Source organism: Mustelus asterias, unplaced genomic scaffold, assembly GCF_964213995.1.
Source record: "Mustelus asterias unplaced genomic scaffold, sMusAst1.hap1.1 HAP1_SCAFFOLD_360, whole genome shotgun sequence".
Taxonomy (NCBI): domain Eukaryota; kingdom Metazoa; phylum Chordata; class Chondrichthyes; order Carcharhiniformes; family Triakidae; genus Mustelus; species Mustelus asterias.
The window spans coordinates 440,124-465,900 of NW_027590319.1; the positions used below are offsets into that span (position 1 = coordinate 440,124).

A 25,777-nucleotide genomic window follows, 5' to 3' on the forward strand; every position below is an offset into this window, starting at 1 on the left:
CTCAATGGAAGAAGCCAGAGAGTGGTTGTGGAGGATTGCTTCTCTGAGTGGAGGCCTGTGACTAGTGGTGTGCCGCAGGGATAGGTGTTGGGTCCATTGTTGTTTGTCATCTATATCAATGTTCTGGATGATAATGTGGTAAATTGGATCAGCAAGTTTGCTGATGATACAAAGATTGGAGGTGTAGTGGACAGTGAGGAAAGTTTTCAAAGCTTGCAGAGGGATTTGGACCAACTCGAAAAATGGGCTGAAAAATGGCAAATGGAATTTTACGCAGACAAGTGTGAGATATTGCACTTTGGAAGGACAAACCAAAGACGAACGTACAGGGTAAATGGTAGGACTCTGAAGAGTGCAGTTGAACAGAGGGATCTGGGAATACAGGTACAGAATTCCCTAAAAGTGACGTCACAGGTGGATAGGGTCGTAAAGAGTGCCTTTGGTACATTGGCCTTTATAAATCGGAGTATCGAGTATAAAAGTTGGAGTGTTATGGTAAGGTTATATAAGGCATTGGTGAGGCCGAATTTGGAGTATTGTGTACAGTTTTTGTCACCTAGTTACAGGAAGGATGTAAATAAGGTTGAAAGAGTGCAGAGAAGGTTCACAAGGATGTTGCCGGGACTTGAGAAGCTGAGTTACAGAGAGAGATTGAATAGGTTGGGACTTTATTCCCTGGAGCGTAGAAGATTGAGGGGAGATTTGATAGAGGTGTATAAGATTTTGATGGGTATAGATAGAGTGAATGCAAGCAGGCTTTTTCCGCTGAGGCTAGGGGAGAAAAAAAACCAGAGGGCATGGGTTAAGGGTGAAAAGAGAAAAGTTTAAAGGGAATATTAGGGGGGGCTTCTTCACGCAGAGAGTGGTGGGAGTGTGGAATGAGCTGCCGGATAAAGTGGTAAATGCGGAGTCACTTTTAACATTTAAGAAAAACCTGGACGGGCTCATGGATGAGAGGGGTGTGGAGGGATATGGTCCAAGTGCAGGTCAGTGGGACTAGGCATAAAATGGTTCGGCACAGACAAGAAGGGCCAAAAGGCCTGTTTCTGAGCTGTAATTTTCTATGGTTCTATGGTAACCCTTCAACCCATTACCTATTAAAAATCTGTCTAACACCTCCTTAAATTTACTCCCTGTCCCATTGCTGTGGCTCTGGAGTCACATGTAGGCCAGACCAGGCAAGGACAGTAGATTTCCTTTCTTAAAGGACATTAGTGAACCGGATGGGTTTTTCCGACAATCGACAATGGTTTCATGGACATCGTTACTGAGTTTAGTTTTCTAATCAGGATTTGTCAATTGAATTTAAATCCCACCAGTTTCTGTGGTGAAATTTGAAACCAATAGAAACATGGAGACTCGAAGCAGGCGGAGGCCATTCAGCCCTTCGAGCCTGCTCCCCCATTCATTACGATCATGGCTGATTGTCGCACTCAATAGCCTAATCCTGCTTTCTCCCCGTAACCTTTGATCCCATTCGCCCCAAGTGCTATATCCAGCCGCCTCTTGAATACAAAGAACAAAGAAAATTACAGCACAGGAACAGGCCCTTCGGCCCCTCCAAGCCTGCACCGACCATGCTGCCCGACTGAACTAAAACCCCCTAGCCTTCCGGGGACCGTATCCCTCTGTTCCCACCCTATTCATGTACTTGTCAAGATGCCCCTTAAAAGTCACTACCGTATACACTTCCACTACCTCCCCCGGCAGCGAGTTCCAGGCACCCACCACCCTCTGTGTAAAACATCTGCCTCGTACATCTCCTTTAAACCTTGCCCCTCGCACCTTTAACCTGTGCCCCCGAGGAATTGACTCTTCCACCCTGGGAAAAAGCTCCTGACTATCCACTCTGTCCATGCCTCTCATAATCTTGGTCGATGGAGACGGGAGAGGTGCCGGAGGATTGCGGATGTGGTTCCTATTTTCAAGAAGGGGAATAGGGATAGCCCAGGTAATTACCGACCGGTGAGTCTAACCTCAGTGGTTGGTAAGCTGATGGAGAAGATCCTGAGGGACAAGATCTATGAGCATTTAGAGAGGTTTAGTATGCTCAAGAATACTCAGCATGGCTTTGTCAAGGGCAGATCATGCCTTACGAGCCTGGTGGAGTTCTTCGAAAATGTGACTAAACACATTGACGAAGGGAAAGCAGTAGATGTGGTTTATATGGATTTTAGCAAGGCGTTCAATAAGGTCCCCCATGCAAGGCTTCTGGAAAAAGTGAGAGGGCATGGGATCCAAGGGGCTGCTGCCCTGTGGATCCAGAACTGGCTTGCCCAAAGGACAGTAAGAAGTCTCACAACACCAGGTTAAAGTCCAACAGGTTTATTTGGTAGCAAATACCATAAGCTTTCGGAGCTTGCTGCTCCTTCGTCAGATGGAGTGGATATCTGTTCTCCAACAGTGCACAGACACAGAAATCAAGTTACAGAATACTGATTAGAATGCAAATCTCTACAGCCAGCCAGGTCTTAAAGGTACAGACAATGTGGGTGGAGGGAACATTAAACACAGGTTAAAGAGATGTGTATTGTCTCCAGACAGAACAGCTCGTGAGATTATGCAAGATCAGGGGGAAAGCTGTGGGGGTTACTGATAATGTGACATAAATCCACCATAATCTGGGTTGAAGTCCATCTGCCACTTCTCCGCACAGTCTTGCATCCTATCTATGTCCCTCTGTAACTTCTGACATCCCTCCAGACTATCCACAACCTCAACAAAGAACAAAGAACAGTACAGCACAGGAAACAGGCCCTTCGGCCCTCCAAGCCTGTGCCGCTCCTTGGTCCAACTAGACCAATCGTTTGTATCCCTCCATTCCCAGGCTGCTCATGTGACTATCCAGGTAAGTCTCAAACGATGTCAGCGTGCCTGCCTCCACCACCCTACTTGGCAGCGCATTCCAGGCCCCCACCACCCTCTGTGTAAAAAACGTCCCTCTGATGTCTGAGTTATACTTCGCCCCTCTCAGCTTGAGCCCGTGACTCCTCGTGATCGTCACCTCCGACCTGGGAAAAAGCTTCCCACTGTTCACCCTATCTATACCCTTCATAATTTTGTACACCTCTATTAGATCTCCCCTCATTCTCCGTCTTTCCAAGGAGAACAACCCCAGTCTACCCAATCTCTCCTCATAGTTAAGACCCTCCATACCAGGCAACATCCTGGTAAACCTTCTCTGCACTCTCTCTAACGCCTCCACGTCCTTCTGGTAGTGCGGCGACCAGAACTGGACGCAGTACTCGAAATGTAGCCTAACCAGCGTTCTATACAGCTGCATCATCAGACTCCAGCTTTTATACTCTATACCCCGTCCTATAAAGGCAAGCATACCATATGCCTTCTTCACCACCTTCTCCACCTGTGTTGCCACCTTCAAGGATTTGTGGACTTGCACACCTAGGTCCCTCTGTGTTTCTATACTCCTGATGACTCTGCCATTTATTGTATAACTCCTCCCTACATTATTTCTTCCAAAATGCATCACTTCGCATTTATCCAGATTAAACTCCATCTGCCACCTCTCCGCCCAATTTTCCAGCCTATCTATATCCTGCTGTATTGCCCGACAATGCTGTTCGCTATCCGCAAGTCCAGCCATCCTTGTGTCATTCGCAAACTTACTGATTACACCAGTTACACCTTCTTCCAAATCATTTATATATATCACAAATAGCAGAGGCCCCAGTACAGAGCCCTGCGGAACACCACTGGTCACAGACCTCCAGCCGGAAAAAGACCCTTCGACCACTACCCTCTGTCTCCTATGGCCAAGCCAGTTCTCCACCCATCTAGCCACTTCTCCTTGTATCCCATGAGCCTTAACCTTCTTAACCAACCTGCCATGTGGGACTTTGTCAAATGCCTTACTGAAATCCATATAGACGACATCCACGGCCCTTCCTTCATCAACCGTTTTTGTCACCAACCTTCGTGCCATCGGCAAACTTACCAACCCATCCCTCCACTTCCTCATCCAGGTCATTTATGAAAATGACAAACAGCAAGGGTCCCAGAACAGATCCCTGGGGCACACCACTGGTGACCGACCTCCATTTAGAAAAAGACCCATCTATACCCACTCCAACATAATCTCACTAGCTGTTCTGTCTGGAGACAATACACATCTCTTTAACCTGTGTTTAATGATCCCTCCACCCACCTTATCTGTACCTTTTAAGACCTGGCTGGCTGTAGAGATTTGCATTCTAATTAGTATTCTGTAACTTGATTTCTGTGTCTGTGCACTGTTGGAGAACAGATATCCACTCCATCTGACGAAGGAGCAGCAAGCTCCGAAAGCTTATGGTATTTGCTACCAAATAAACCTGTTGGACTTTAACCTGGTGTTGTGAGACTTCTTACTGTGTTTACCCCAGTCCAACGCCGGCATCTCCACATCTTGCCCAAAGGAGGCAGAGAGTGTGTATAGATGGGTCTTTTTCTAAATGGAGGTCGGTCGCCAGTGGTGTGCCCCAGGGATCTGTTCTGGGACCCTTGCTGTTTGTCATTTTCATAAATGACCTGGATGAGGAAGTGGAGGGATGGGTTGGTAAGTTTGCCGACGACACGAAGGTCGGTGGGGTTGTGGATAGTCTGGAGGGATGTCAGAAGTTACAGAGGGACATAGATAGGATGCAAGACTGGGCGGAGAAGTGGCAGATGGACCTCAACCCAGATAAATACGCCGTGGTCCATTTTGGCAGGTCAAATGGGATGAAGGAGTACAATATAAAGGGAAAGACTCTTAGTACTGTAGAGGATCAGAAGGACCTTGGGGTCCAGGTCCATAAGACTCTAAAATCGGCCCCGCAGGTGGAGGAGGTGGTTAAGAAGGCGTATGGTGTGCTGGCCTTTATCAGTCGAGGGATTGAGTTGAGGAGTCCGGGGATAATGATGCGGCTATATAAAACCCTCGTCAGACCCCACTTGGAGTACTGTGCTCAGTTCTGGTCGCCTCATTACAGGAAGGATGTGGAAAAGATTGAAAGGGTGCAGAGGAGATTTACAAGAATGTTGCCTGGATTGAGTGGCATGCCTTCTGAGGATAGGCTGAGGGAGCTTGGTCTTTTCTCCTTGGAGAGACGTAGGATGAGAGGAGACCTAATCGAGGTATACAAGATGTTGAGAGGCAGAGATCGGGTGGACTCTCAGAGGCTTTTTCCCCGGGTGAAAATGGCTGTTACAAGAGGACACAGGTTTAAGCTGCTGGGGGGTAGGTACAGGGGAAATGTTGGGGGGAACCTTTTCACACAGAGGGTGGTGGGCGAGTGGAATCGGCTGCCGTCAGTGGTGGTGGAGGCGAACTCAATAGGGTCTTTTAAGAGACTCCTGGATGAGTACATGGAGCTTAATAGGATGGAGGTTTTATAGAACATAGAACGTTACAGCGCAGTACAGGCCCTTCGGCCCTCAATGTTGCGCCGACCAGTGAAACCAATCTAAAGCCCCTCTAATCTACACTATTCCAATATCATCCATATGTTTATCCAATAACCATTTGAATGCTCTTAATGTTGACGAGTCCACTACTGCTGCAGGCAGGGCATTCCACGCCCTTACTACTCTCTGAGTAAAGAACCTACCTCTAACATCTGTCCTATATCTATCACCCCTCAATTTAAAGCTATGTCCCCTCGTGCTAGCCAACACCATCCGAGGAAAAAGGCTCTCACTATCCACCCTATCTAATCCTCTGATCATCTTGTATGCCTCTATTAAGTCACCTCTTAACCTTCTTCTCTCTAACGAAAACAACCTCAAGCCCCTCAGCCTTTCCTCATACGATTTTCCCACCATACCAGGCAACATCCTGGTAAATCTCCTCTGCACCCTTTCCAACACTTCCACATCATAGGTAGGCCTAAAAGGTAGGGATATGTTCGGCACAACTTGTGGGGCCGAAGGGCCTGTTTTGTGCTGTAGTGTTTCTATGTTTCTATCTTGTAGACTTCTATCAGGTCTCCCCTCAACCTCCGTCGCTCCAGTGAGAACAAACCAAGTTTTTCCAACCTCTCCTCATAGCTAATGCCCTCCATACCAGGCAACATCCTGGTAAATCTTTTCTGTCCCCTCTCCAAAGCCTCCACATCCTTCTGGTAGTGTGGCGACCAGAATTGAACACTATATTCCAAGTGCGGCCTCACTAAGGTTCTATGAAGCTGCAAAATGATTTGCCAATTTTTAAACTCAATGCCCCGGCCGATGAAGGCAAGCGTGCCGTATGCCTTCTTGACTACCTTCTCCACCTGCATTGCCACTTTCAGTGACCTGTGTACCTGTACACCCAGATCCCTCTGCCTATCAATACTCTTAAAGATTCTGCCATTTACTGTATATTTCCCATCTGTATTAGACCTTCCAAAATGCATCACCTCACATTGTCCGGAATACATTCAATGTTTTGGTATCAACTACTTCCTGTGGTAATGAATTCCACAGGCTCACCACTCTTTGGGTGAAAAAAATGTCTCCTCAGCCCCGTCCCAAATGGTCTACCCTGAATCCTCAGACAGGGAAATTATTGGAGAGGATTCTTCAAGACAGGATTTATTCCATAGAACCATAGAAAATTACAGCTCAGAAACAGGCCTTTTGGCCCTTCTTGTCTGTGCCGAACCATTTTATGCCTAGTCCCACTGACCTGCACTTGGACCACTTGGAAATAAGTGGACGTATTAGTGAGAGGCAACATGGTTTTGTGAAGGGGAGGTCATGTCTCACGAACTTGATCAAGTTTTTCGAGGAAGTGACGAAGGTGATTGATGAGGGTAGGGCAGTGGATATTGTCTACATGGACTTCAGTAAGGCCTTTGACAAGGTCCCTCATGGCAGACTGGTGCAGAAGGTGAAGTCGCATTGGGATCAGAGGTGAGCTGGCAAGGTGGATGCAAAACTGGCTCAGTCAAAGAAGACAGAGGGTAGCAGTGGAAGGGTGTGTTTCTGAATGGAGGGCTGTGACAAGTGGTGTTCCTCAGGGATCAGTGCTGGGACCTTTGCTGTGTGTGATATATATAAATGATTTGGAGGAAAATGTAACTGGATTGATTAGTAAGTTTGCGGATGACACAAAGGTTGGTGGATTTGAAGATAGCGATGAGGACCATCAGAGGATACAGCAGGATATAGATCAGTTGGAGACTTGGGTGGAGAGATGGCAGATGGAGTTTAATCTGGAGAAATGTGAGGTAATGCATTTTGGAAGGTCTAATACAGATAGGAAATATACAGTAAATGGCAGAACTCTTAAGAGTATTGATAGGCAAAGGGATCTGGGTGTACAGGTCACTGAAAGTGGCAATGCAGGTGGAGAAGGTAGTCAAGAAGGCATACGGCACGCTTGCCTTCATCGGCCGGGGTATTGAGTTTAAAAATTGGCAAGTCATGTTGCAGCTTTATAGAACCTTAGTTAGGCCGCACTTGGAATATAGTGTTCAATTCTGGTCGCCACACTACCAGAAGGATGTTGAGGCTTTGGAGAGGGTACAGAAAAGATTTACCAGGATGTTGCCTGGTATGGAGGGCATTAGCTATGAGGAGAAGTTGTAGAAACTTGGTTTGTTCTCACTGGAGCGACGGAGGTTGAGGGGCGACCTGATAGAAGTCTACAAGATTATGAGAGGCATGGACAGAGTGGATAGTCAGAAGCTTTTCCCAGGGTGGAAGAGTCAGTTACTCGGGGGCACAGGTTTAAGGTGCGAGGGGCAAGGTTTAAAGGAGATTTACGAGGCAGAGTTTTTACACAGAGACGAGTGGTTGCCTGGAACTCGTTGCTGGGGGAGGTACATAGAACATAGAACAGTACAGCACAGAACAGGCCCTTCAGCCCACGATGTTGTGCCAAGCTTTGCCTGAAACCCAGATCAAGCTATTTCCTCCCTATCATCCCGAAGTACTCCATGTGCCTATCCAATAGCTTCTTAAATGCTCCTAAAGTTTCTGACTCCACTATCCCTGCAGACAGTCCATTCCACACCCCAACCACTCTCTGAGTAAAAAACCTACCTCAGACATCCTTCCTATATCTCCCACCATGAAGCCTGTAGTTATGCCCCCTTGTAATAGCTCCATTCACCCGAGGAAATAGTCTTTGAACGTTCACTCTACCTATCCTCCTCATCATCTTATAAACCTCTATCAAGTCTCCTCTCAACCTCCTCCGCTCCAAAGAGAAAAGCCCAAGTTCCCTCAACCTTTCCTCATAAGACCTATCCTCCAAACCAGGCAGCATCCTGGTAAATCTCCTCTGCACTCTTTCCAGCGCTTCCACATCCTTCTTATAGTGAGGTGACCGGAACTGCACACAATATTCCAAATGTGGTCTCACCAAGGTCCTGTACAGTTGCAGCATAACCCCACGGCTCTTAAACTCAAACTCCCTGTTAATAAAAGCTAACACACTATCGGCCTTCTTCACAGCTCTATCCACTTGAGTGGCAACCTTCAGAGATCTGTGGATATGAACCCCAAGATCTCTCTGTTCCTCCACAGTCTTCAGAACCCTACCTTTGACCCTGTAATCCACATTTAAATTTGTCCTACCAAAATGAATCACCTCACATTTATCAGGGTTAAACTCCATTTGCCATTTTTCAGCCCAGCCCTGCATCCTATCTATATCTATATTCCAAGTGCGGCCTAACTCAGGTTCTATAAAGCTCAAACATGACTTGCCAATTTTTGAACTCAGTGCCCCGGCCGATGAAGGCAAGCATGCCGTATGCCTTCTTGACGACCTTCTCCACCTGCATTGCCACTTTCAGTGACCTGTGTACCTGTACATCCAGATCCCTCTGCCTATCAATACTCTTAAGGGTTCTGCCATTTACTGTATATTTCCTATCTGTATTAGACCTTCCAAAATACATTACCTCACATTTGTCCGGATTAAACTCCATCTGCCATCTCTCCACCCAAGTCTCCAACTGATCTATATCCTGCTGTATCCTCTGATGGTCCTCATCGCTATCCGCAAATCCACCAACCTTTGTGTCGTCTGCAAACTTACTAATCAAACCAATTATATTTTCCTCCAAATCATTTATATATATTACAAACAGCAAAGGTCCGAGCACTGATCCCTGAGGAACACCACTTGTCACAGCCCTCCATTCAGAAACGCACCCTTCCACTGCTACCCTCTGTCTTCTTTGACCGAGCCAGTTTTGTATCCACCTTGCCAGCTCACCTCTGATCCCAATGCGACTTCACCTTCTGCACCAGTCTGCCATGAGGGACCTTGTCAAAGGCCTTATTGAAGTTGATGTAGACAATATCCACTGCCCTACCCTCATCAATCTTGAGAAAGGATATACTGGCACTGAAGGGGGTGCAGAGGAGATTCACTAGGTTGATTTCGGAGTTGAGGGGGTTGGCTTATGAGAGACTGAGTAGACTGGGGCTATACTCATTGGAATTCAGAAGAATGAGCGGAGATTTTACAGAAACATATAAGATTATGAAGGGAATAGATCAGATCGAAGCAGGGAAATTGTTTCCATTGGCGGGTGAATCTAGAGTTGTTTGGGTTTAATCTCAGTTTGTTTGGGTTTAATCTCAGTTGTTTGGATTTAATATCAGTTTATTTGGGTTTAATCTCAGTTGTTTGGGTTTAATATCAGTTTGTTTGGGTTTAATCTCAGTTTGTTTGGGTTTAATCTCAGTTTGTTTGGGTTTAATATCAGTTTGTTTGGGTTTAATATCAGTTTGTTTGGGTTTAATATCAGTTTGTTTGGGTTTAATATCAGTTTGTTTGGGTTTAATATCAGTTTGTTTGGGTTTAATATCAGTTTGTTTGGGTTTAATCTCAGTTGTTTGGGTTTAATATCAGTTTGTTTGGGTTTAATATCAGTTTGTTTGGGTTTAATATCAGTTGTTTGGGTTTAATATCAGTTTGTTTGGGTTTAATATCAGTTTGTTTGGGTTTAATCTCAGTTGTTTGGGTTTAATATCAGTTTGTTTGGGTTTAATATCAGTTTGTTTGGGTTTAATATCAGTTGTTTGGGTTTAATATCAGTTTGTTTGGGTTTAATCTCAGTTTGTTTGGGTTTAATATCAGTTTGTTTGGGTTTAATATCAGTTTGTTTGGGTTTAATATCAGTTTATTTGGGTTTAATCTCAGTTGTTTGGGTTTAATCTCAGTTGTTTGGGTTTAATATCAGTTTGTTTGGGTTTAATATCAGTTGTTTGGGTTTAATATCAGTTTGTTTGGGTTTAATATCAGTTTGTTTGGGTTTAATATCAGTTTGTTTGGGTTTAATATCAGTTTGTTTGGGTTTAATCTCAGTTTGTTTGGGTTTAATCTCAGTTTGTTTGGGTTTAATCTCAGTTTGTTTGGGTTTAATATCAGTTTGTTTGGGTTTAATATCAGTTTGTTTGGGTTTAATATCAGTTTGTTTGGGTTTAATCTCAGTTTGTTTGGGTTTAATCTCAGTTTGTTTGGGTTTAATCTCAGTTTGTTTGGGTTTAATATCAGTTTGTTTGGGTTTAATATCAGTTTGTTTGGGTTTAATATCAGTTTGTTTGGGTTTAATATCAGTTTGTTTGGGTTTAATATCAGTTTGTTTGGGTTTAATATCAGTTTGTTTGGGTTTAATATCAGTTTGTTTGGGTTTAATCTCAGTTTGTTTGGGTTTAATCTCAGTTTGTTTGGGTTTAATATCAGTTTGTTTGGGTTTAATATCAGTTTGTTTGGGTTTAATCTCAGTTGTTTGGGTTTAATATCAGTTTGTTTGGGTTTAATATCAGTTTGTTTGGGTTTAATATCAGTTTGTTTGGGTTTAATATCAGTTTGTTTGGGTTTAATCTCAGTTTGTTTGGGTTTAATCTCAGTTTGTTTGGGTTTAATATCAGTTTGTTTGGGTTTAATATCAGTTTGTTTGGGTTTAATCTCAGTTGTTTGGGTTTAATATCAGTTTGTTTGGGTTTAATATCAGTTTGTTTGGGTTTAATATCAGTTTGTTTGGGTTTAATATCAGTTTGTTTGGGTTTAATATCAGTTTGTTTGGGTTTAATCTCAGTTTGTTTGGGTTTAATATCAGTTTGTTTGGGTTTAATATCAGTTTGTTTGGGTTTAATCTCAGTTGTTTGGGTTTAATATCAGTTTGTTTGGGTTTAATATCAGTTTGTTTGGGTTTAATCTCAGTTGTTTGGGTTTAATATCAGTTTGTTTGGGTTTAATATCAGTTTGTTTGGGTTGAATATCAGTTTGTTTGGGTTTAATCTCAGTTGTTTGGGTTTAATATCAGTTTGTTTGGGTTTAATCTCAGTTGTTTGGGTTTAATATCAGTTTGTTTGGGTTTAATCTCAGTTGTTTGGGTTTAATATCAGTTTGTTTGGGTTTAATCTCAGTTGTTTGGGTTTAATATCAGTTTGTTTGGGTTTAATATCAGTTTGTTTGGGTTTAATATCAGTTTGTTTGGGTTTAGTATCAGTTTGTTTGGGTTTAATATCAGTTTGTTTGGGTTTAATATCAGTTTGTTTGGGTTTAATCTCAGTTGTTTGGGTTTAATATCAGTTTGTTTGGGTTTAATATCAGTTTGTTTGGGTTTAATCTCAGTTGTTTGGGTTTAATATCAGTTTGTTTGGGTTTAATATCAGTTTGTTTGGGTTTAATCTCAGTTGTTTGGGTTTAATCTCAGTTTGTTTGGGTTTAATCTCAGTTGTTTGGGTTTAATATCAGTTTGTTTGGGTTTAATCTCAGTTGTTTGGGTTTAATATCAGTTTGTTTGGGTTTAATCTCAGTTGTTTGGGTTTAATATCAGTTTGTTTGGGTTTAATCTCAGTTGTTTGGGTTTAATATCAGTTTGTTTGGGTTTAATCTCAGTTGTTTGGGTTTAATATCAGTTTGTTTGGGTTTAATCTCAGTTGTTTGGGTTTAATATCAGTTTGTTTGGGTTTAATCTCAGTTATTTGGGTTTAATATCAGTTTGTTTGGGTTTAATATCAGTTTGTTTGGGTTTAATCTCAGTTTGTTTGGGTTTAATATCAGTTATTTGGGTTTAATATCAGTTTGTTTGGGTTTAATCTCAGTTTGTTTGGGTTTAATATCAGTTTGTTTGGGTTTAATCTCAGTTTGTTTGGGTTTAATATCAATTATTTGGGTTTAATCTCAGTTGTTTGGGTTTAATATCAGTTGTTTGCGTTTAATCTCAGTTATTTGGGTTTAATATCAGTTTGTTTGGGTTTAATCTCAGTTATTTGGGTTTAATATCAGTTTGTTTGGGTTTAATATCAGTTTGTTTGGGTTTAATCTCAGTTGTTTGGGTTTAATATCAGTTTGTTTGGGTTTAATATCAGTTTGTTTGGGTTTAATATCAGTTGTTTGGGTTTAATATCAGTTTGTTTGGGTTTAATCTCAGTTTGTTTGGGTTTAATATCAGTTTGTTTGGGTTTAATATCAGTTTGTTTGGGTTTAATATCAGTTTATTTGGGTTTAATCTCAGTTGTTTGGGTTTAATCTCAGTTGTTTGGGTTTAATATCAGTTTGTTTGGGTTTAATATCAGTTGTTTGGGTTTAATATCAGTTTGTTTGGGTTTAATATCAGTTTGTTTGGGTTTAATATCAGTTTGTTTGGGTTTAATATCAGTTTGTTTGGGTTTAATCTCAGTTTGTTTGGGTTTAATATCAGTTTGTTTGGGTTTAATCTCAGTTTGTTTGGGTTTAATATCAGTTTGTTTGGGTTTAATATCAGTTTGTTTGGGTTTAATATCAGTTTGTTTGGGTTTAATCTCAGTTTGTTTGGGTTTAATCTCAGTTTGTTTGGGTTTAATCTCAGTTTGTTTGGGTTTAATATCAGTTTGTTTGGGTTTAATATCAGTTTGTTTGGGTTTAATATCAGTTTGTTTGGGTTTAATATCAGTTTGTTTGGGTTTAATATCAGTTTGTTTGGGTTTAATATCAGTTTGTTTGGGTTTAATATCAGTTTGTTTGGGTTTAATCTCAGTTTGTTTGGGTTTAATCTCAGTTTGTTTGGGTTTAATATCAGTTTGTTTGGGTTTAATATCAGTTTGTTTGGGTTTAATCTCAGTTGTTTGGGTTTAATATCAGTTTGTTTGAGTTTAATATCAGTTTGTTTGGGTTTAATCTCAGTTTGTTTGGGTTTAATATCAGTTTGTTTGGGTTTAATATCAGTTTGTTTGGGTTTAATATCAGTTTGTTTGGGTTTAATATCAGTTTGTTTGGGTTTAATCTCAGTTTGTTTGGGTTTAATCTCAGTTTGTTTGGGTTTAATATCAGTTTGTTTGGGTTTAATATCAGTTTGTTTGGGTTTAATCTCAGTTGTTTGGGTTTAATATCAGTTTGTTTGGGTTTAATATCAGTTTGTTTGGGTTGAATATCAGTTTGTTTGGGTTTAATCTCAGTTGTTTGGGTTTAATATCAGTTTGTTTGGGTTTAATCTCAGTTGTTTGGGTTTAATATCAGTTTGTTTGGGTTTAATCTCAGTTGTTTGGGTTTAATATCAGTTTGTTTGGGTTTAATCTCAGTTGTTTGGGTTTAATATCAGTTTGTTTGGGTTTAATATCAGTTTGTTTGGGTTTAATATCAGTTTGTTTGGGTTTAATATCAGTTTGTTTGGGTTTAATATCAGTTTGTTTGGGTTTAATCTCAGTTTGTTTGGGTTTAATCTCAGTTTGTTTGGGTTTAATATCAGTTTGTTTGGGTTTAATATCAGTTTGTTTGGGTTTAATCTCAGTTGTTTGGGTTTAATATCAGTTTGTTTGGGTTTTCATATCAGTTTGTTTGGGTTTAATCTCAGTTGTTTGGGTTTAATATCAGTTTGTTTGGGTTTAATCTCAGTTTGTTTGGGTTTAATCTCAGTTTGTTTGGGTTTAATCTCAGTTTGTTTGGGTTTAATCTCAGTTGTTTGGGTTTAATATCAGTTTGTTTGGGTTTTCATATCAGTTTGTTTGGGTTTAATCTCAGTTGTTTGGGTTTAATATCAGTTTGTTTGGGTTTAATATCAGTTTGTTTGGGTTTAATCTCAGTTGTTTGGGTTTAATCTCAGTTTGTTTGGGTTTAATCTCAGTTGTTTGGGTTTAATATCAGTTTGTTTGGGTTTAATCTCAGTTGTTTGGGTTTAATATCAGTTTGTTTGGGTTTAATCTCAGTTGTTTGGGTTTAATATCAGTTTGTTTGGGTTTAATCTCAGTTGTTTGGGTTTAATATCAGTTTGTTTGGGTTTAATCTCAGTTGTTTGGGTTTAATATCAGTTTGTTTGGGTTTAATCTCAGTTGTTTGGGTTTAATATCAGTTTGTTTGGGTTTAATCTCAGTTGTTTGGGTTTAATATCAGTTTGTTTGGGTTTAATATCAGTTTGTTTGGGTTTAATATCAGTTTGTTTGGGTTTAATCTCAGTTGTTTGGGTTTAATATCAGTTTGTTTGGGTTTAATATCAGTTTGTTTGGGTTTAATATCAGTTTGTTTGGGTTTAATATCAGTTTGTTTGGGTTTAATATCAGTTTGTTTGGGTTTAATATCAGTTTGTTTGGGTTTAATATCAGTTTGTTTGGGTTTAATCTCAGTTTGTTTGGGTTTAATCTCAGTTTGTTTGGGTTTAATATCAGTTTGTTTGGGTTTAATATCAGTTTGTTTGGGTTTAATCTCAGTTATTTGGGTTTAATCTCAGTTGTTTGTGTTTAATATCAGTTTGTTTGGGTTTAATATCAGTTTATTTGGGTTTAATCTCAGCTGTTTAGAACATAGAACATAGAACATTACAGCGCAGAACAGGCCCTTCGGCCCACGATGTTGCACCGACCAGTTAAAAAAAAAACTGTGACCCTCCAACCTAAACCAATTTCTTTTCGTCCATGAACCTATCTACGGATCTCTTAAACGCCCCCAAACTAGGCGCATTTACAACTGATGCTGGCAGGGCATTCCAATCCCTCACCACCCTCTGGGTAAAGAACCTACCCCTGACATCCGTTCTATAACTACCCCCCCTCAATTTAAAGCCATGCCCCCTCGTGCTGGATTTCTCCATCAGAGGAAAAAGGCTATCACTATCCACCCTATCTAAACCTCTAATCATCTTATATGTTTCAATAAGATCCCCTCTTAGCCGCCGCCTTTCCAGCGAAAACAATCCCAAATCCCTCAGCCTCTCCTCATAGGATCTCCCCTCCATACCAGGCAACATCCTGGTAAACCTCCTCTGCACCCTCTCCAAAGCCTCCACATCCTTCCTGTAATGTGGGGACCAGAACTGCACACAGTACTCCAAGTGCGGCCGCACCAGAGTTGTGTACAGTTGCAACATAACGCTACGACTCCTAAATTCAATCCCCCTACCAATAAACGCCAAGACACCATATGCCTTCTTAACAACCTTATCTACTTGATTCCCAACTTTCAGGGATCTATGCACACATACACCTAGATCCCTCTGCTCCTCCACACTATTCAAAGTCCTCCCGTTAGCCCTATACTCAACACATCTGTTATTCCTACCAAAGTGAATTACCTCACACTTCTCCGCATTAAACTCCATCCGCCACCTCTCGGCCCAACTTTGCAACCTGTCTAAGTCTTCCTGCAAACTACGACACCCTTCCTCACTGTCTACCACACCACCGACTTTGGTGTCATCAGCAAATTTGCTAATCCACCCAACTATACCCTCATCCAGATCATTAATAAATATTACAAACAGCAGTGGCCCCAAAACAGATCCCTGAGGTACACCACTTGTAACCGCACTCCATGATGAATATTTACTATCAACCACCACCCTCTGTTTCCTATCCGCTAGCCAATTCCTGATCCAATTTCCTAGATCACCCCCAATCCCATACATCTGCATTTTCTGCAGAAGCCTACCATTTTGTTTGGGTTTAATATCAGTTTGTTTGGGTTTAATATCAGTTTGTTTGGGTTTAATATCAGTTTGTTTGGGTTTAATATCAGTTTGTTTGGGTTTAATATCATTTTGTTTGGGTTTAATATCAGTTTGTTTGGGTTTAATATCAGTTGTTTGGGTTTAATATCAGTTTGTTTGGGTTTAATATCAGTTTATTTGGGTTTAATCTCAGTTGTTTGGGTTTAATATCAGTTTGTTTGGGTTTAATCTCAGTTTGTTTGGGTTTAATATCAGTTTGTTTGGGTTTAATATCAGTTTGTTTGGGTTTAATATCAGTTTGTTTGGGTTTAATATCAGTTTGTTTGGGTTTAATATCAGTTTGTTTGGGTTTAATATCAGTTTGTTTGGGTTTAATCTCAGTTTGTTTGGGTTTAATATCAGTTTGTTTGGGTTTAATATCAGTTTGTTTGGGTTTAATCTCAGTTTGTTTGGGTTTAATATCAGTTTGTTTGGGTTTAATCTCAGTTATTTGGGTTTAATATCAGTTTGTTTGGGTTTAATATCAGTTTGTTTGGGTTTAATCTCAGTTTGTTTGGGTTTAATATCAGTTATTTGGGTTTAATATCAGTTTGTTTGGGTTTAATCTCAGTTTGTTTGGGTTTAATATCAGTTTGTTTGGGTTTAATCTCAGTTTGTTTGGGTTTAATATCAATTATTTGGGTTTAATCTCAGTTGTTTGGGTTTAATATCAGTTGTTTGGGTTTAATCTCAGTTATTTGGGTTTAATATCAGTTTGTTTGGGTTTAATCTCAGTTATTTGGGTTTAATATCAGTTTGTTTGGGTTTAATCTCAGTTTGTTTGGGTTTAATATCAGTTTGTTTGGGTTTAATATCATTTTGTTTGGGTTTAATATCAGTTTGTTTGGGTTTAATATCAGTTTGTTTGGGTTTAATATCAGTTTGTTTGGGTTTAATATCAGTTTGTTTGGGTTTAATATCATTTTGTTTGGGTTTAATATCAGTTTGTTTGGGTTTAATATCAGTTTGTTTGGGTTTAATATCATTTTGTTTGGGTTTAATCTCAGTTTGTTTGGGTTTAATATCAGTTTGTTTGGGTTTAATATCAGTTTGTTTGGGTTTAATCTCAGTTTGTTTGGGTTTAATATCAGTTTGTTTGGGTTTAATCTCAGTTTGTTTGGGTTTAATATCAGTTGTTTGGGTTTAATCTCAGTTATTTGGGTTTAATCTCAGTTGTTTGGATTTAGTCTCACTTTAGAGTCTCCCACCCTCCCCCCTCCTCTAACCTAAAAAAACAGACTCGGAGTGAGAGCAAATAAGCTTTTTTTTTTCTCTCTTTCGTTTCTCAGGAAGGGAAGTAGCAGGGATGTCAGTGCAGGCAGTGCAATGTTCCTCCTGTGGGATGTTTGAGGTGAGGGACACCAGTGTCCCAGCTGAGTACACCTGCAGGAAGTGCACCCAATTCCAGCTCCTTGAAGACCGTGTTAGGGATCTGGAGCTGGAACTGGATGAACTCAGGATCATTCGGGATGCAGAGATGGCCATAGACAGAAGCTTTCGGGATACAGTTACTCCGAAGAATGAAGATAGATGGGTGACGGTGAGAGGGGCTGGGAGGAAGCAGTCAGTGCAGGGATCCCCTGTGGTTGTTCCCCTTAGCAACAAGTATTCCGCTTTGGAACGTTATGGTGAGGTTGTATAAGACATTGGTGAGGCCGAATTTAGAGTATTGTGTGCAGTTTTGGTCACCTAATTCCAGGAAGGATATTAATAAGGTTGAAAGCGTGCAGAGAAGGTTTACAAGGATGTTGCCGGGACTTGAGAAACTGAGTTACAGAGAAAGGTTGAATAGGTTGGAATTTTATTTCCTGGAGCGTAGAAGATTGAGGGGAGATTTGATAGAGGTGTATAAGATTTTGATGGGTATAGATAGAGTGAATGCAAGCAGGCTTTTTCCACTGAAGCTTGGGGAGAAAAAAACTAGAGGACATGGGTTAAGGGTGAAGGGGGAAAAGTTTAAAGGGAATATTAGGGGGGGCTTCTTCACAGAGAGAGTGGTGGGAGTGTGGAATGAGCTGCCGGATGAAGTGGTGAATGCGGGCTCACTTTTAACATTTAAGAAAAACTTGGACAGGTTCATGGATGAGAGGGGTGTGGAGGGATATGGTCCAAGTGCAGGTCAGTGGGACGAGGCATAAAATGGTTCGGCACAGACAAGAAGGGCCAAAAGGCCTGTTTCTGTGCTGTAATTTTCTATGGTTCTATGGGTTGGATACTGTTGAGGGGGATCACCTACCAGTGGTAAGCTACAGTGACCGGATCTCCAGCGCTGGGTCCGTCCCTGTGTCTCAGAAGGGAAGAGGGGAGAGCAGGAGAGCAATAGTTATTGGGGACTCGTTAGTTAGAGGGATAGATAGGAGGTTCTGTGGCAGCAAAAGAGACTCACGGATGGTATGTTGCCTACCGGATGCCAAGGTCCGTGACGTCTCGGACCGTGTTTTCCAGATTCTTAAGGGGGAGGGGGAACAGTCACAAGTCGTGGTACACATTGCTACCAACGACATAGGTAAGAGAAGGGACGGGGATTTAAAGCAGGAATTTCTGGAGCTGGGCTGGAAGCTGAGAGCCAAGACAAAACATGTGGTCATCTCTGGTACGTTGCCGGTGCCACGTGATAGCGAGTTGAGGAACAGGGAGAGAGTGCAGTTAAACATGTGGTTGCAGGGATGGTGTAGGAGGGAGGGTTTCAGATACGTGGATAATTGGAACACATTCTGGGGAAGGTGGGACCTGTACAAACAGGACGGGGTGCACCTGAACCAGAGGGGCACCAATATCCTAGGAGGGAAATTTGCTACGGCTCTTCAGGGGGGTTTAAACTAATTTTTCAGGGGAGTGGGAAAAGGAGTTGTAGTCCAGAAGCCAGTGTTGAGTGTAGTGAGGTACTGAGGAGGGAATCAAGGTCGCAGGAGTGTACCGGCAGACAGGAAGGTGGGTTGAAGTGTGTCTACTTCAATGCAAGGAGCATCTAGAATAAGGGAGGTGAACTTGGAGCGTGGATTGGTACTTGGGACTACGATGTTGTGGCCATTACGGAGACGTGGGTAGAACAAGGACAGGAATGGTTGTTGGACGTTCCGGGGTATAGATGTTTCAGTAAGTGTAGGGAAGCTGGTAAAAGAGGTGGAGGAGTAGCATTGTTAATCAAGGATAGTTTAACGGCTGCGGAAAGGCACTTCGAGGGGGATCTGCACACTGAGGTAATATGGGCTGAAGTTAGAAATAGGAAAGGAGCGGTCACGTTGTTAGGAGTTTACTATAGGCCCCCAAATAGTAATAGAGATGTGGAGGAAGAAATTGCAAAGCAGATTATGGATCGGTGTGGAGGTCACAGGGTAGTTGTCATGGGGGACTTTAACTTTCCAAATATTGATTGGAACCTTTATAGGTCGAATAGTTCAGATGGGGCAGCTTTTGTGCAGTGTGTGCAGGAGGGTTTCCTGACACAATATGTGGATAGGCCGACAAGAGGTGGGGCCACATTGGATTTGGTACTGGGAAATGAACCGGGCCAAGTGTTAGATTTGGTTGTGGGAGAGCACTTTGGAGATAGTGACCACAATTCGGTGTCTTTTGTTATTGCAGTGGAGAGGGATAGGGCCATACGGCAGGACAAGGTTTACAATTGGGGAAGGGGTAATTATGATGCGATTAGGCAAGAATTAGGGAGCATAAGATGGGAACAGAAACTGTCAGGGAAAGGCACTAATGAAAAGTGGAGCTTGTTCAAGGAACAAGTACTGTGTGTCCTTGATAGGTATGTCCCTGTCAGGCAGGGAGGAAATGGCCGAGTGAGGGAATCATGGTTCACAAAAGAGGTTGAATGTCTTGTCAAGAGGAAAAAGGAAGCGTACGTAAGGATGAGGAAACAAGGTTCAGTTGGGTCGCTTGAGGGTTACAAGGTAGCAAGGAATGAGCCACAAAAAGGGCTTAGGAGAGCTGGGGGGGGGGGCGGGGGGGGGGGCATGAGAAGTCCTTGGTGGGTCGGACCAAGGAAAACCCCAAGGCTTTTTACTTTTATGTGAGGAATAAAAGAATGACCAGGGTGAGGTTAGGGCCGGTCAAGGACTGTAGTGGGAACTTGTGTATGGAGTCAGTAGAGATAGGCGAGGTGATGAATGAATACTTTTCTTCAGTGTTCACCAAGGAGAGGGGCCATGTTTTTGAGGATGAGAGGGTGTCACAGGCTGATAGGCTGGAGGAGGTAGATGTTCTGAGGGAAGGTGTATTAGCAATTTTGAAAAACCTGAGGGTCGATTGGTCCCCTGGGCCAGATGGGATATATCCTAGGATTCTTTGGGAGGCAAGGAATGAGATTGCAGAGCCTTTGGCTTTGATCTTTGGGTCCTCACTTTCCACGGGGATTGTGCCAGAGGACTGGAGAGTGGCGAATGTTGTTCCTCTATTCGAGAAAGGAAATAAGAATGACCCTGGTAATTATAGGCCAGTTAGTCTTACTTTGGTGGTCGGTAAGTTAATGGAAAAGGTCCTGAGGGATAGGATTTATGACCATTTGGAAAGATGCAGCTTAATCCGGGATAGTCAGCACGGATTCGTGAAGGGTAGGTCTTGCCTCACAAATTTGATTGAATTCTTTGAGGAGGTAACTAAGTGTGTAGATGAAGGTAGAGCAGTTGATGTTGTACACATGGATTTTAGTAAGGCGTTTGATAAGGTTCCCCATGGTCGGCTCATGAAGAAAGTAAGGAGGTGTGGGATAGAGGGAAATTTGGCTGATTGGATAAATAACTGGCTATCTCATAGAAGCCATGATGTGGAGATGCCGGCGTTGGACTGGGGTAAACACAGTAAGAGTTTTAACAACACCAGGTTAAAGTCCAACAGGTTTATTTGGTAGCAAATACCATTTGCTACCAAATAAACCTGTTGGACTTTAACCTGGTGTTGTTAAAACTCTTACTATATCTCATAGAAGACAGAGGGTGGTGGTGGATGGAAAATTTTCAGACTGGAGACCAGTTCCCAGCAGTGTACCACAGGGATCAGTGCTGGGTCCTCTGCTATTTGTGATTTTTATCAATGACTTGGAGGAGGGGGCTGAAGGGTGGATCAGTAAATTTGCTGATGACACCAAGATTGGTGGAGTAGTGGATGAGGTGGAGGGCTGTTGTAGGCTGCAAAGAGACATAGATAGGATGCAGAGCTGGGCCGAAAAATGGCAGATGGAGTTTAACCCTGATAAGTGTGAGGTGATTCATTTTGGGAGGACAAATTTGAATGTGGATTACAGGGTCAACGGCAGGGTTCTGAGGAATGTGGAGGAACAGAGAGATCTTGGGGTTCATATCCACAGATCTCTGAAGGTTGCCACTCAAGTGGATAGAGCTGTGAAGAAGGCCTATAGTGTGTTAGCGTTTATTAACAGGGGGTTTGAGTTTAAGAGCCGTGGGGTTATGCTGCAACTGTACAGGACCTTGGTGAGACCACATTTGGAATATTGTGTGCAGTTCTGGTCACCTCACTATAAGAAGGATGTGGAAGCATTGGAAAGAGTGCAGAGGAGTTTTACCAGGATGCTGTCTGGTTTGGAGGGTAGGTCTTATGAGGAAAGGTTGAGGGAGCTAGGGCTTTTCTCTTTAGAGCGGAGGAGGATGAGAGGCGACTTAATAGAGGTTTATAAGATGATGAGGGGAATAGATAGAGTGGACGTTCAGAGACTATTTCCTCGGGTGGATGGAGCTGTTACTAGGGGGCATAACTATAAGGTTCATGGTGGGAGATATCGGAGGGATGTCCGAGGTAGGTTCTTTACGCAGAGAGTGATTGGGGTGTGGAATGGACTGCCTGCAGTGATAGTGGAGTCAGGCACTTTAGGAACTTTCAAGCGGTTATTGGATAGGCACATGGAGCACACCAGGATGATAGGGAGTGGGATAGCTTGATCTTGGTTTCGGACAAAGCTCGGCACAACATCGAGGGCCGTAGGGCCTGTACTGTGCTGTACTGTTTATGTTCCATGTTCTAGAACTAGGGGGCATAGCCTCAAAATAAGGGGGAGCAGATTTAGGACTGAGTTGAGGAGGAACTTCTTCACACAAAGGGTTGTGAATCTGTGGAATTCCCTGCCCAGTGAAGCAGTTGAAGCTACCTCATTGAATGTTTTTCAAGCAAAGATAGATAAAGTTTTGAACAGTAAAGGAATTAAGGGTTATGGTGAGCCGGGAAGTGGAGCTGAGTCCACAAAAAGATCAGCCATGATCTTATTGAATGGCGGAGCAGGCTCGAGGGGCCAGATGGCCGACTCCTGCTCCTAGTTCTTATGTCTGAGTGTCTGTCTGTCCGCAGTCTTTGTCTGCCTGTCTGCCATCTGTCTGTATGTCTGTCTGCCGTCTGAGTCCCTGTCTGCGCACTGAGTCTCTGTCTGCGCACTGAGTGTCTGTTTGTCTGCAGTCTGTCTGTCTGTCTGCCGTCTGTCTGTACGTCTGTCTGCATTCTGAGTCTCTGTCTGCGCACTGAGTGTCTGTTTGTCTGCAGTCTGTCTGTCTGTCTGTACGTCTGTCTGCATTCTGAGTCTCTGTCTGCGCACTGAGTGTCTGCCTCTGTATTTCAGGCTGGTTTGAGAGAGGGTGATTTCTATGATGGAGCTTGGTGCTCTGGGACAGAGGATACAGAACAGTGGCTGCAGATTGATGCAGGGCAGCAGATCAAGTTCACTGGGATTGTTACGCAGGGTCGGAATTCCATCTGGAGGTAAGAAATATCCAGCAAAATTCCTCAAATAATCACTCACCTCCACACTTAAACGACACCTCATCACAGAGACAGAGACACAGAGAGAGACAGAGACACAGAGGGACACAGAGAGAGAGAGAGAGAGAGAAGGCCTGATTTTACCAAACAATCACGGTAAAGTTGGGCATCGGGCCAAACCGCGATCCGCACCCGATTCCGAGCAGATCGCGCCTTTACCGACACCCGATTCAGGCGCGGGTCCGGCGTGCGCCCGAATCGGGCGGCCCGACGATTTAAATGCATTTGCATGCATTTAAATCGGCTCAATGAACCGCGCGCCCAACTCTACCCCCAAATCCCACTTTACCGTCTTCTGGCCCGATCCGCGTCCGCGCTGTTACCGACCTGCAAAATAAAAGTCTGAAGTCGCCGCTGCAGCCTCCGGAGAGCGGGGTCAGAGACTGCAACGGCTCTCTGACCCAGGTCACCCTCTGGCCGGGGCGGGAGGGGGAGAGGAGAGGGGGTGTGACCGATCATCCCCTGGGGGGAGGCGGTGGGAGGGGAGGGGAGGGGGTGTGATGTCTCATCCAGTGTGGGGGGGAGTGGGGGGGGGGGTGGGAGGGGAGGGGGTGGGGCCAACCATCCCCTGGGGAGGGCGGGGGGTGGGAGGGGAGGGGGTGGGACCGACCATCCCCTGGGGGGGGAGGTTCCTGCTGAACTTTAAAATAAACAACCTTCTTCTGCACACAGCCAGCATTCAGACACACCCGTAAGGCTTTGTTTTCCAAGAGATTTTAAAAAGTCCCCCTCCCCAAATGTTGCACATTTATACAGAGTAGCATAAGTTTCAGAGTCCAACATTTTATACTTCATTATTTTACAACTGCACAGTAAGAGAAGCAAAGAGGAATAGACAATCGTCAAAACTACTTGTTGGGTCTCCACAGGTAACTCCTTCAATCAGACCGATTGGTGGAACTGATATTCTCTGAAGGTCCCATTCAGTTTCATGATTATTCACAACTGCTGCTGCTCAGACAGGAAGTAGTGGTCTCAGTGCAAGTGTCTGCTGTATGGGACATATTGTTACATCATCACCTGTTGCCTTGTCGTAAAACTTGGGCTGCAAACGGGGAAAGAGCGATTGATTTGTTCCATGATATCCGTAAGGTCTGTACTCATGTCCTGGGGCGGAATCAGTGAATCATCTGTCTGCGAGCTGAAGTCCACGTTACAGGTTTGACCATTTCCAGCAAGCTGACAGGGAGCAGTTGGAGAAACCGAAGGAACTCCATTCAGCTTCGATTCTGTTAATGGCTCTTCCGGGAGTTTTCGCAGTCGGCACGACTGTGACTCCAGTTGGTTGTTGTGGTCCTCCAGTATCTGTATTCTGGCCTCCAGTCCCCCCTTGTGTTGCCGTTGGAGCTCAGCCTCAGCCAGGAGCTCAGCACCATGATCGTTCTGCTGGTTTGCTGACAAGGTTGGCGACGGCAGGGGTTTTATATCTCTCAGGGTCTGCAGCAGACCCTGGAACAAATCAATCCAGCGTACAAAAGGTTCAGAGAGATTGGCGAAGATAGGGATCGAGATGACTATACGGCTTATAGGAAGGGACTAAAGAAGGAAATTAGGAGAGCCAGAAGGGGTCACGAGAAGGCCTTGGCAGGTAAGATTAAGGAAAGAACAAAGAACAGTACAGCACAGGAAACAGGCCCTTCGGCCCTCCAAGCCTGTGCCGCTCCTTGGTCCAACTCGACCAATCATTTGTATCCCTCCATTCCCAGGCTGCTCATGTGACTATCCAGGTAAGTCTTAAACGATGTCAGCGTGCCTGCCTCCACCACCCTACTTGGCAGCACATTCCAGGCCCCCACCACCCTCTGTGTAAAAGACGTCCCTCTAATATCTGAGTTATACTTCGCCCCTCTCACCTTGAGCCCATGACCCCTCATGATCGTCACTTCTGATCTGGGAAAAAGCTTCCCACCGTTCACCCTATCTATCCCCTTCGTAATCTTGTACACCTCTATTAGATCTCCCCTCATTCTCCATCTTTCCAGGGAGAACAAGCCCAGTTTACCCAATCTCTCCTCATAACTAAGACCCTCCATACCAGGCAACATCCTGGTAAACCTTCTCTGCACTCTCTCTAACGCCTCCACGTCCTTCTGTTAGTGCGGCGACCAGAACTGGACGCAGTACTCCAAATGTGGCCTAACCAGCGTTCTATACAGCTGCATCATCAGACTCCAGCTTTTATACTCTATACCCCGTCCTATAAAGGCAAGCATACCATATGCCTTCTTCACCACCTTCTCCACCTGTGCTGCCACCTTCAAGGATTTGTGGACTTGCACACCGAGGTCCCTCTGTGTTTCTATACTCTTGATGACTCTGCCATTTATTGTATAACTCCTCCTTACATTGTTTCTTCCAAAATGCATCACTTCGCATTTATCTGGATGAAATTCCATCTGCCATTTCTCCGCCCAATTTTCCAGCCTATCTATATCCTGCTGTATTGCCCGACAATGCTCATTGCTATCCGCAAGTCCAGCCATCTTCGTGTCATCCACAAACTTGCTGATTACACCAGTTACACCTTCTTCCAAATCATTTATATATATCACAAATAGCAGTGGTCCCAGTACAGAGCCCTGCGGAACACCACTGGTCACAGACCTCCAGCCGGAAAAAGACCCTTCGACCGCTACCCTCTGTCTCCTATGGCCAAGCCAGTTCTCCACCCATCTAGCCACTTCTCCTTGTATCCCATGAGCCTTAACCTTCTTAACCAACCTGCCATGTGGGACTTTGTCAAGTGCCTGACTGAAATCCATATAGACGACATCCACGGCCCTTCCTTCATCAACCGTTTTTGTCACTTCCTCAAAAAACTCCACCAAATTTGTAAGGCACGACCTCCCTCTTACAAAACCATGCTGTCTGTCACTAATGAGATTGTTCCGTTCTAAATGCACATACATCCTGTCTCTAAGAATCCTCTCCAACAACTTCCCTACCACGGACGTCAAGCTCACCGGCCTATAATTTCCTGGGTTATCCCTGCTACCCTTCTTAAATAACGGGACATTCGCTGTCCTCCAATCCTCAGGGACCTCACCTGTGTCCAAAGAAGCAACAAAGATTTCCGTCAGAGGCCCAGCAATTTCATCTCTCGTCTCCCTGTGCAGTCTAGG

General features: G+C 43.5%; 1 protein-coding gene across 1 annotated transcript in view; it reads left to right on the plus strand.

Annotated features, from left to right (window-relative positions):
- LOC144486476 (uncharacterized) overlaps positions 1-23,528 on the plus strand; it is a 129,752-nt gene extending 106,224 nt beyond the window's left edge. Inside the window, exons 5-6 of the mRNA XM_078204519.1 lie at positions 22,456-22,595; positions 23,525-23,528. Coding sequence (XP_078060645.1) covers positions 22,456-22,595; positions 23,525-23,528 — 144 coding nt within the window. The remainder of the gene's footprint in view (positions 1-22,455; positions 22,596-23,524) is intronic.
- Positions 23,529-25,777: the final 2,249 nt, after the last annotated feature.